General features: G+C 42.9%; 2 protein-coding genes across 2 annotated transcripts in view; one reads left to right on the forward strand and one right to left on the reverse strand.

Annotated features, from left to right (window-relative positions):
* Nucleotides 1-2822, reverse strand: part of brf1b (BRF1 general transcription factor IIIB subunit b) — a 36364-nt gene extending 33542 nt beyond the window's left edge. Inside the window, exons 1-2 of the mRNA XM_084714292.1 lie at nt 2258-2822; nt 1140-1351 (exon numbers count right to left, since the gene is read on the reverse strand). Coding sequence (XP_084570418.1) covers nt 1140-1323 — 184 coding nt within the window. The 5' untranslated portion in view covers nt 1324-1351; nt 2258-2822. The remainder of the gene's footprint in view (nt 1-1139; nt 1352-2257) is intronic.
* A 1-nt stretch (nt 2823) lies between these two features.
* Nucleotides 2824-9787, forward strand: xrcc3 (X-ray repair complementing 3). Its single transcript, XM_084714293.1, has 7 exons — nt 2824-2925; nt 6491-6628; nt 6719-6916; nt 8050-8204; nt 8319-8531; nt 9178-9215; nt 9407-9787. The coding sequence occupies exons 1-7, from the start codon at nt 2859-2861 to the stop codon at nt 9627-9629; spliced, it is 1032 nt and encodes a 343-aa protein (XP_084570419.1). The 5' UTR covers nt 2824-2858; the 3' UTR covers nt 9630-9787.
* Nucleotides 9788-10035: the final 248 nt, after the last annotated feature.

Consider the following 10035-nt stretch of genomic DNA (forward strand, 5'->3'; position numbering starts at 1 on the left):
TGTACGGCTCCATCCCTACATTAATTATCATTTGTTTAGAGTCATTTGTTACTCAACCTGTGGAGAAGGGCCGCAGTACGAAACAGATGAAATCACAACATGGACAAATGCAATATCCAAATCTGAAGAACTGCAGTGTTTCGATGGCAGTAAAATGTGACATAAATTCTCAGTGCAAAAAATCTCCAGCTGACACATCAGTTTCTCCACGTTAGACGGTTTGTTTGGTGCAGAACTCATCAAATATCACACATCTTTATTTGTTCAGGTTGCAAGATTTGTCAAAATGACAGTGTTCATTTTAGAATTAGATTCAGCCGTCGTTAACGGTCAGTAATCAACTGTAATCTGTTTGAGGCTGTAAACGTGTTTGTCTTCTCAGGTAAACGGATCAGCTGATGAAGAACAAACACTGTCTGCACAATCTGAGTCAATAAAGTTTGTTCACATTCAACTGTTTAATGCTCTTTTACTGCTCAGGTCAAACACAGGTGATTACCACCATGTGCTCCTACCTGTCTGTGACTTCATTTCCTGTCAAGTCACAGATCAGTTCAGAGCTGAGAGTCACATTGAACACAGTTAAGACCAGAGAGATGAACAGAGAGCAGAGACACAGGCTTCACTTCACTTCTTTGAAGATGATCACAAATTTAATCTCAATATATTAGTGATAAAATTAAACAGATGTTGCTCAGCTGTGCTATAATCTAATCTCATACATAAAATTATACTTTTTAAGCTTTGATCTAATTTCTTCTTTGATTATAAATAAGAACACAGTGTTAAACTGGTCGGAGTTTAATTGGAGCTTATTTTGTATCTTGATCCAAAAACTAATTTGTCACCTGTTCAGACTTAATAAAACCCAACAGAGTCCTTTAGACTGTTGGTTGTGTAGAAACAGAACTGCGTCAGGAATCTGATCGTTTAGTGGTTCATGTTTACCATCAGAGAGAAACGATCACCTGACGGACATCGACTCCATGTTTTCTTAAACCAATGGTCACATTTTAGTTTGGAGTTAAAACGGATGGATTTTATATGGAGTTTGATAATTTTCTAAAATATAATCAGTCATCTGTAGAATCGTATCAGTCACATGACGAGTCACATGATGAGTGATGAGCGTGTCTCACCGTCAGCAGAGACAAACTGTCCCACAGCAGACGAGACTCCTCCACTCCCCTCCACAAACTGGACCTCGGAGACGATGATGTTGTCCTCAAGGACAGACCCACAGCTGGTGCACACGGCGCTGCCCCGAGCTTGATCCACGTCGATGTCCGACCCCCCGCACGTCCTGCATGCCCGTGAGCTCATGGTGGACGAGCTCGGAGAACAATGTGGCCTGCAGGGAGGAGACAGGAGGAGACGGGAGGAGACAGGAGGAGACAGGAGGAGGAGACGGGAGGAGGAGACGGGGGTAGACAGGAGGAGGAGACGGGAGGAGGACACGGGAGGAGACAGAAGGAGATGGGAGGAGACGGGAGGAGACGGGAGGAGACGGGGGGAGACGGGAGGAGACGGGAGGAGACAGGAGGAGGAGACAGGAGGAGGAGACGGGAGGAGGAGACGGGGGGAGACAGGAGGAGACGGGGGGAGACAGGAGGAGATGGGAGGAGACAGGAGGAGACAGGAGGAGACGGGAGGTTGTCATTTTTTGTCAACATTTTTCATCATTTTCTGATTTCCAAAACTCCAATCATCAGAATCATTATTCTTTTCTCATTTAACCATGAGATTATTTACTGACATCACTTTTCTTGTTTAATCGTTTCAAATGTCCGAGTTACAGAGAACCTGAGAGGGCTGCGGCCATTTTCATCATCAATTAATCTATTGATCATTTTCTTGATGAACTGATTAGTTGTTTATGTCTTAAAATAAGAGATAACAATAATCTGATCAGAGTCCAAGATGACGTCCTCAAATGTCTCGTTTTGTCCACAAATCAAAGATCTTCAGTTTACAGTCAGAGAAGAAGAAACCAGAAAATATTCACATTTAAGGAACTGAAATCAGATAATTTGGACTTTTAATCAAAAATGGCTCAAAGTGATTAATTATTATCAAAATAGTTGACAATTAATTTAATCTGTTTTTAACCGATTAATTATCAATAAAGCTCCACTGTGGATCAGTGATAATTAGACATGAATGTTACTAGTTTACATTATAAGTGTAGAATAATCAAACAGCTGTGAACAGATGAGACTTCAGTCCTCAGTCAGTTGATTGGACCTGCAGAACTCACCGTCAGTAGAACCCAGTCAGTAGAACCAGGACAGTCCAGAGTGTCAGTCAGAGACTCGCTGTGTTTTTTGTTCTGTTGGAACCCATCTGGTTCTGCTTCCTCTACTTCTTCTTCTTTGGTTTCGGCAGAATAGACGCTAGAAATCTTCCGTCGCACCGAACTCCAGTCGATTATTCACTGATTATTATTATTATTATTATTATATAAATGTTTATCGATCACAGACCAGATCCTGGTCAGTGTTTTGTGGCTGGTTTGTTTTCTTCCTGTGGCGCACTGTACTGACGTCACCGGGTCTAGGCGGTGAGTTTGCTAATCAATGAAAGTATCGGTATTTTAAATGATATATTTTAATGTAATAAAAGTCAGAGTGTAGTCATATTATGAATGTAATCTTTGATCAAACTGACGTAGTCTGACATTTTCACCAGGACACTTCTCCCCCACAGACCTGCTAATGGTTCCACCCAGCGGCGCGTCATGATGACGTGTCCCATTCTGGCGGGTATTTCTCAGAGTGCTGACGAGCTAAACAAATAGTTATTAACTTAGAGTAAATCTGTCGGTGTCTGCGTGGAGACAGCATGATGTCCGCGGGGACATGATGGGGGACGTGGACTGGGACCAGCTGGAGCTCGACCCGAGGATCATCACCGCCGTGAGGAGAGGTGACAGCAAACACACCAAACTCCGTTCACAAATATGACACTTTAAGATTTCATCATGTTCCCTCTACTGCAGTGACGTCAGAGAACATATGTGAACAGGTTCACACAGATCAGTGTTTCCCAGACCTGGTCCTCAGAGACACTGTCCTGCATGTTTTACATGTTTCTGATCCACATGATCAGCTCGTCATCAATGATCAGCTCGTCATCAAGCCTCTGCAGAAACCTGACAACAACCTGATCATGTGACTCAGGTGTGTTGGAGCAGAAACATCTGAAACATGCAGGACCAGGGTTGGGGAACACTGACATAGATCACATGTTTCAGTAGAACCATCAGAACGTACTGTATATAACCTTTTGGTTGTTGGAGCCGCAGTAATATTTTTTGTTTCGCCGCTGATTTTGAATCCATGATTGGTGTTTTTAAGTTGAACTGGATCAAAGCATATTGATATGATTCTATATGGTTTCATATTCCAAAATGTCTTTTCCAAAATGTTGGAGGATTAGAATTTTTGTTGAGATGTGACTTTGATATAAACTAAAGTGTCTGACTTCCACAGACAAATACTGTTTTACTGGAAAATGATGTTCACTCATAATTTCACGCCTCACCTTGTGGAATAATAGAACCATTACTATTAACAGGAAGACCTTATTTAAACAAGAATGGTATGATGAAAAAATTCTATGTTATTGACTTAATGGATAAAAACGGCAATCTACTGCAATTGAATTCATTTGTAGAAAAGTTTAATTTTAAATGTTCATATAGAGAATTTAATCGAATCTGTAGAGCGATTCCACTCCCCTTAATACACATGATTAAAAATATCCTTACATACTCAGATGTGTCTGTCAAACTGCCTGATTTAAAAATAGAAGTACTGTTGGGTGAAAAAAGACGTAACAACAAAATACTTGGAAATGTGATGAAAGAAGCTTTTCATGATTTCAAAGAATCAACAAAAGTAAAGAGCAGAAAATGAAACGACGTTGACGAAGACACAGTGTAACTTTCTTAAATGGCCAATTCTACCCAAAATAAAAGAAGTTCGTTTTAAAATAATAAACGATATCGATCCTGCTGCTGAAACCTTAAGGAAAAGGTTTGTGTGTTTTGTACGACAGAACAGGAAACGATTGAACACTTGTTCTTTTTCTGTTCGATCACACGACTTTTCTGGAAAGATGTTTATAGATGGTTGAATATTGAAATCAACAATTCTTCGCTAAATAAGTTTCAAGTGATGGTTTATATGGACGGTCTGTCAAAGAATTGATCTAAAATGGTGAACATCATTTTCATTATGGGGAAATATCATATACATAAAAATAGCAAACCCTCCATAGTCTGTTTTAAAAATGAAATCAAAAATGATTTATCATCCTTCATCATGTGATTTATATGAAACCATGTCAAAGTCTGTTACGCTTAAAACTCCTTAACTGAATTATAAACCCCTATTAACATCTATTATTTATCCATTTATTTTATTTTTATTTATTTATTTAATTTTATTTTTTACTTTAGAAATTTTAATTGACTTTATTATGTGAAATCTTCTTTTTAAATCCTGTTATTGTTCTGTTAGTATATTCTGTATGTGTTCTGTATGTATATTTTGTACATGAAAAGGAGAAATACGTTTTATATACATGTCAGTATTTTTTTGCAAGCTTGCTGTTTCAGATGCAAACAAAGGTTCTGTTAGTGGAAATGTGAGTTTTGTCTTTAATCTACAATCTAATTTGAATTGGAGAATAAAGGTTTAAAAAATATATATATATATATTTTTTTTCTTTTGTTTCTTGTTTAATTTATTAGAGGTAATTATTTTTACATACAAATGCAGTTTTGTTGTTTGTACACGAGGTCAGAGACACAGGTAATACAGGTAAGGTGAAGGTGATGAGCAGCAGGTGTGTGGACAGGACAAGACGTGTGTGGCAGCATTTTGGACAATGTGTTGGAAATGGAACTGTTAAATGGAATCTTGCCTTTTTAAAGGAAACCTGTCTGAGAAGAGTAATCGACGTATAATGGTTTACCTGTGTGAAGGTGAGCACCTGTGAGAATAAATGGGTCACCGCACCCAAAGATAACAGCGTAGTGGACATGAAGCCAAGAACACAGTCCGAACAAGTTGTCCCCGTCCACCCCTCTGTGGACTTAAACGTAATGTCGGAGTTTTTTATTGAAAGACTCTACAAACATGATGATCTGTGCGTCAGATTGTCCAAATGTTCCTGGTGAGACAGTAAAGAAAAACATTCTGTTCAGATAAACCACAATTTAATGTTTCGTTATTTATCTTAACATGTCGTAACCTTACAGAATATTACTGAACGCATCATCATAACCTGAACGCATCATCCTGACCTGAACGCATCATCATAACCTGAACGCATCATCCTGACCTGAACGCATCATCCTGACCTGAACGCATCATCATAACCTGAACGCATCATCCTGACCTGAACGCATCATCATAACCTGAACACATCATCCTGACCTGAATGCATCATCCTGACCTGAACGCATCATCATAACCTGAACGCATCATCATAACCTGAACACATCATCCTGACCTGAACGCATCATCCTGACCTGAACGCGTCATCATAACCTGAACGCATCATCATAACCTGAACGCATTATCCTGACGTGAACGCATCATCCTGACCTGAACGCATCATCCTGACCTGAACGCATCATCATAACCTGAACGCATCATCCTGACCTGAACGCATCATCATAACCTGAACGCATCATCCTGACCTGAACGCATCATCATAACCTGAACGCATCATCATAACCTGAACGCATCATCCTGACCTGAACGCATCATCCTGACCTGAACGCATCATCATAACCTGAACGCATCATCCTGACCTGAACGCGTCATCATAACCTGAACGCGTCATCCTGACCTGAACGCGTCATCCTGACCTGAACGCGTCATCATAACCTGAACGCGTCATCCTGACCTGAACGCGTCATCCTGACCTGAACGCGTCATCCTGACCTGAACGGGTCATCATAACCTGAACGCGTCATCATAACCTGAACGCGTCATCATAACCTGAACGCGTCATCCTGACCTGAACGCGTCATCATAACCTGAACGCGTCATCCTGACCTGAACGCGTCATCCTGACCTGAACGCGTCATCCTGACCTGAACGCGTCATCATAACCTGAACGCGTCATCATAACCTGAACGCGTCATCATAACCTGAACGCGTCATCCTGACCTGAACGCGTCATCATAACCTGAACGCATCATCCTGACCTGAACGCATCATCCTGACCTGAACGCGTCATCCTGACCTGAACACATCATCATAACCTGACAGACACTAATGATCATATCGACAAAAGTTTTTAAATTAATGTAAAACATGTAGGAGCTTCTCATCTTTAAGAAAGTGTTAAATTTGATCATCGGTCTGTACCTATCAGGTGTTCGTCTGTAAAACTGTTTGTTTGTAATCATCATTACCATGGTTACCATGTTATTTATCGTTACCATAGTTTAGTGTCACTTTTCTCCCTGCAGCTAAACTGAAGAGTGTGAGGGACACGCTGTGTGTTTCTGGTCCAGAACTGCAGAGTCTCACTGGTCTCTCTCGCTCAGACGTCCAGCAGCTGCACACCGCAGCTGCCATCGCCTGCAGAACACACCCCCCAGTCCCAGGTAGGACCAGTGATGGAGCCGTCTGATTGGACATCACAGAGTGATGATGTCACCAGGTGTGTTAACCTGTGTGTGTGTGTGCGCGTGCAGCCCTCCTGCTCCTTGGTGGACAGTCTGGTCTCAGACTGAGTGTTGGGTGTCCCATCCTGGACGAGCTGCTGAGGGGGGGTCTGACTGCAGGGGGCGTCACTGAGCTTTCAGGAGAAAGCGGAGCGGGAAAGACTCAACTCGCCCTGCAGCTCTGTCTGTCTGTGCAATATCCAATACAACACGGAGGACTCAACTCAGGTCAGTGAATGCACCACAGCTCTGTCCGTCAGGTCAGTGAATCTACCACAGCTCGGTCCGTCAGGTCAGTGAATCTACCACAGCTCGGTTCGTCAGGTCAGTGAATGCACCACAGCTCTCTGTCAGGTCAGTGAATGTACCACAGCTCGGTCCGTCAGGTCAGTGAATCTACCACAGCTCTGTCTGTCAGGTCAGTGAATCTACCACAGCTCGGCCCGTCAGGTCAGTGAATCTACCACAGCTCTGTCCGTCAGGTCAGTGAATGCAACACAGCTCTGTCCGTCAGGTCAGTGAACGCACCACAGCTCTGTCCGTCAGGTCAGTGAATCTACCACAGCTCTCTGTCAGGTCATTGAATCTACCACAGCTCTCTGTCAGGTCATTGAATCTACCACAGCTCTCTGTCAGGTCATTGAATCTACCACAGCTCTGTCTGTCAGGTCAGTGAATCTACCACAGCTCTCTGTCAGGTCAGTGAATGCACCACAGCTCTGTCCGTCAGGTCAGTGAATCTACCACAGCTCTGTCTGTCAGGTCAGTGAACGCACCACAGCTCTGTCCGTCAGGTCAGTGAATCTACCACAGCTCTGTCTGTCAGGTCAGTGAATCTACCACAGCTCGGCCCGTCAGGTCAGTGAATCTACCACAGCTCTGTCCGTCAGGTCAGTGAATGCAACACAGCTCTGTCCGTCAGGTCAGTGAATGCACCACAGCTCTCTGTCCGTCAGGTCAGTGAACGCACCACAGCTCTGTCCGTCAGGTCAGTGAATCTACCACAGCTCTGTCCGTCAGGTCAGTGAATCTACCACAGCTCGGTCCGTCAGGTCAGTGAATGCACCACAGCTCTCTGTGAGGTCAGTGAATGCACCACAGCTCTCTGTCAGGTCAGTGAATGCACCACAGCTCTCTGTCAGGCCAGTGAATGCACCACAGCTCTCTGTCAGGTCAGTGAATGCACCACAGCTCTCTGAAGCACCACTGATTGTGTGTTGGATTCATTATGGACAAAATCAATTACCAATTATTATTTATAAGGAAAGAGTACAGTGTCATTATTTATTATATTATTTATGACAGTATTACAACGATGATTAGCTGGCAGCGTGGTGCATTCAGGTCCTGTCTCTCTGCAGGAGCAGTGTACATCTGCACTGAGGATGTGTTTCCAAGCAGACGTCTGCAGCAGCTGATCTCAGAACAGTCGTGTCTGCGTTCTGACGTCCCTCCAGGTGTGATCAGTTCACTGAAGTTCAGTGACCAGGTGTTCATCGAGCACACAGCGGACCTGGTGAGTGTCTGTCACTGACCTCAGATCAGACTGCTGATAGACTTTTCTAACTCTTTCTGGTTGATAAGAAACCTGTCTGTCCACCTGTCTGTCCACCTGTCTGTCCACCTGCAGGACTCCCTCCAGATGTGTCTGTCACGTCGTGTGCCCCTCCTGCTGACTCGTGGTCTGGTCCGTCTCCTGGTCGTCGACTCGGTGGCGGCTCTGTTTAGGTCTGAGTTTCAGGCTTCTGATTGGCTGGAGAGGACCAGACAGCTGCTCACTGTGTCGTCCACCCTGCAACACCTGAGCCACGAGTTTAACATACCTGTGCTGTGTGTCAACCAGGTAACACACACACACACACACACACGCAGCAGATAACAATCAGCCACTACAAGTCACACTCCCCCGGCCCCATTCCATTCCAGTGGGACTAAGCATCACACATTAAAAACAATTAAATAATTAAATTTATATATGTGTGTATATATATATATATATATATATATATATATATATATATATATATATATATATATATATATATATATATATTTATATATATATTTATATTTATATATATGTATATTTATATATCTGATACATCTGATTGGAGAAACCTCAGGCTGCTTCAGTGTTACCGTGGTTATAGAGCAGAGATCCTGAGGGATAATCAATCAGTCGGTGTTAAATGGTTTGAAGGCTCAACGTGGAAAAGAAGAATCACCTGACAGGAAGTGACTTCAAACTGTTTCACTCACCTGCTCATCATGGTCATTTACCATCATCATGAAATGAAAGTTTCATCACTCAAAATCTAAAGTTTTGAATCAAGAGCTCACTGTTGTCATGACAGCCAATCATTCTCCTCCCTTTTACAACCAAACTGTTGGCTGCAGTCGATAACGAGTGACAGTTGAAAAACTGAGCCACAGTAACGAATCTTTGACTTACAGTGAAATGTTGTTTAAATGTTGTGTTCGTGTTTCAGGTGACCGACGTGTTTGACAGCTCCAACCACAGTCTGCGGTAAAAACACGATCACACCAAACTCCATTCACATTTTCATCAAAATAAACAGAAATGTTTCAGCTCTTTCACAACAAATAGACACTGGAAACACTTTAATTCATTTATCCGTTTATTTCATATCAGAATCAGTTCTTTACAGACTAAAGAATTTGAAATATTTCTAATTTTATTGTCTTTCTGTCTCTCAGCCCTCTGTCCTCCACCGTGTCACCAGCTCTGGGCTTGGCCTGGGCCAATCAGGTGATGGTTCGGCTGATGATGCTGCGGCTTCAGGGGACGGTTGCCCGTGGCGACCAGAGCAGCGTCCTCCGCAGGCTGGAGGTGGTGTTTGCTCCTCATCTGGCCCGCGATGGACGAGACGCTGCCGTTTGGAGGGAGGGCGTCCGAGGATTGACGGACTCTCGCAGATAGGCCGTCAATACCAAACTCCATTTAAAAAAAACTGTACATTTTAAAACATGCAGGTGTATGTGCTGAGGTGTGTGAGTGCTGATAGAAACACAGTAAAGTTTCTACATGAATCAGATGATGTCACTGTTTGAATGTTTACATACAATATGTGGCCAAAAGTGTGCGGACGGTGTGTTTGTGCTGCCTCATGTTACTGAGCTCCTCTCAGGTTAAAACGACAGTTTTCCAATGGAAGTTCTGAATGTGTCGACACTGATCACTACATGGACAAAAGTTAACGGACAGCTGAATGTGCTGCGTTTCTCCTTTGTGTGGCCAAAGAGCTGTTGTCAGTGTGTCAGCTGATCGGTTTCTCATCAATAATTTTATATCAGTAATCTGTATCATTTATGTGTATATTATATTC

This window comes from Lutjanus erythropterus, unplaced genomic scaffold, assembly GCF_056507025.1.
Source record: "Lutjanus erythropterus isolate fLutEry1 unplaced genomic scaffold, fLutEry1.hap2 Scaffold_176, whole genome shotgun sequence".
In the NCBI taxonomy this organism is placed as follows: domain Eukaryota; kingdom Metazoa; phylum Chordata; class Actinopteri; order Lutjaniformes; family Lutjanidae; genus Lutjanus; species Lutjanus erythropterus.

Excerpts from the sequence above, each read along its gene's own strand:
- xrcc3 (XM_084714293.1), top strand. The coding sequence starts at position 2,859 with ATGATGGGGGACGTGGACTGGGACCAGCTGGAGCTCGACCCGAGGATC. Across the intron at positions 2,926-6,490 it reads CATCACCGCCGTGAGGAGAG|CTAAACTGAAGAGTGTGAGG; the intron begins GTGACAGCAAAC and ends TTCTCCCTGCAG. Across the intron at positions 9,216-9,406 it reads AGCTCCAACCACAGTCTGCG|CCCTCTGTCCTCCACCGTGT; the intron begins GTAAAAACACGA and ends TCTGTCTCTCAG.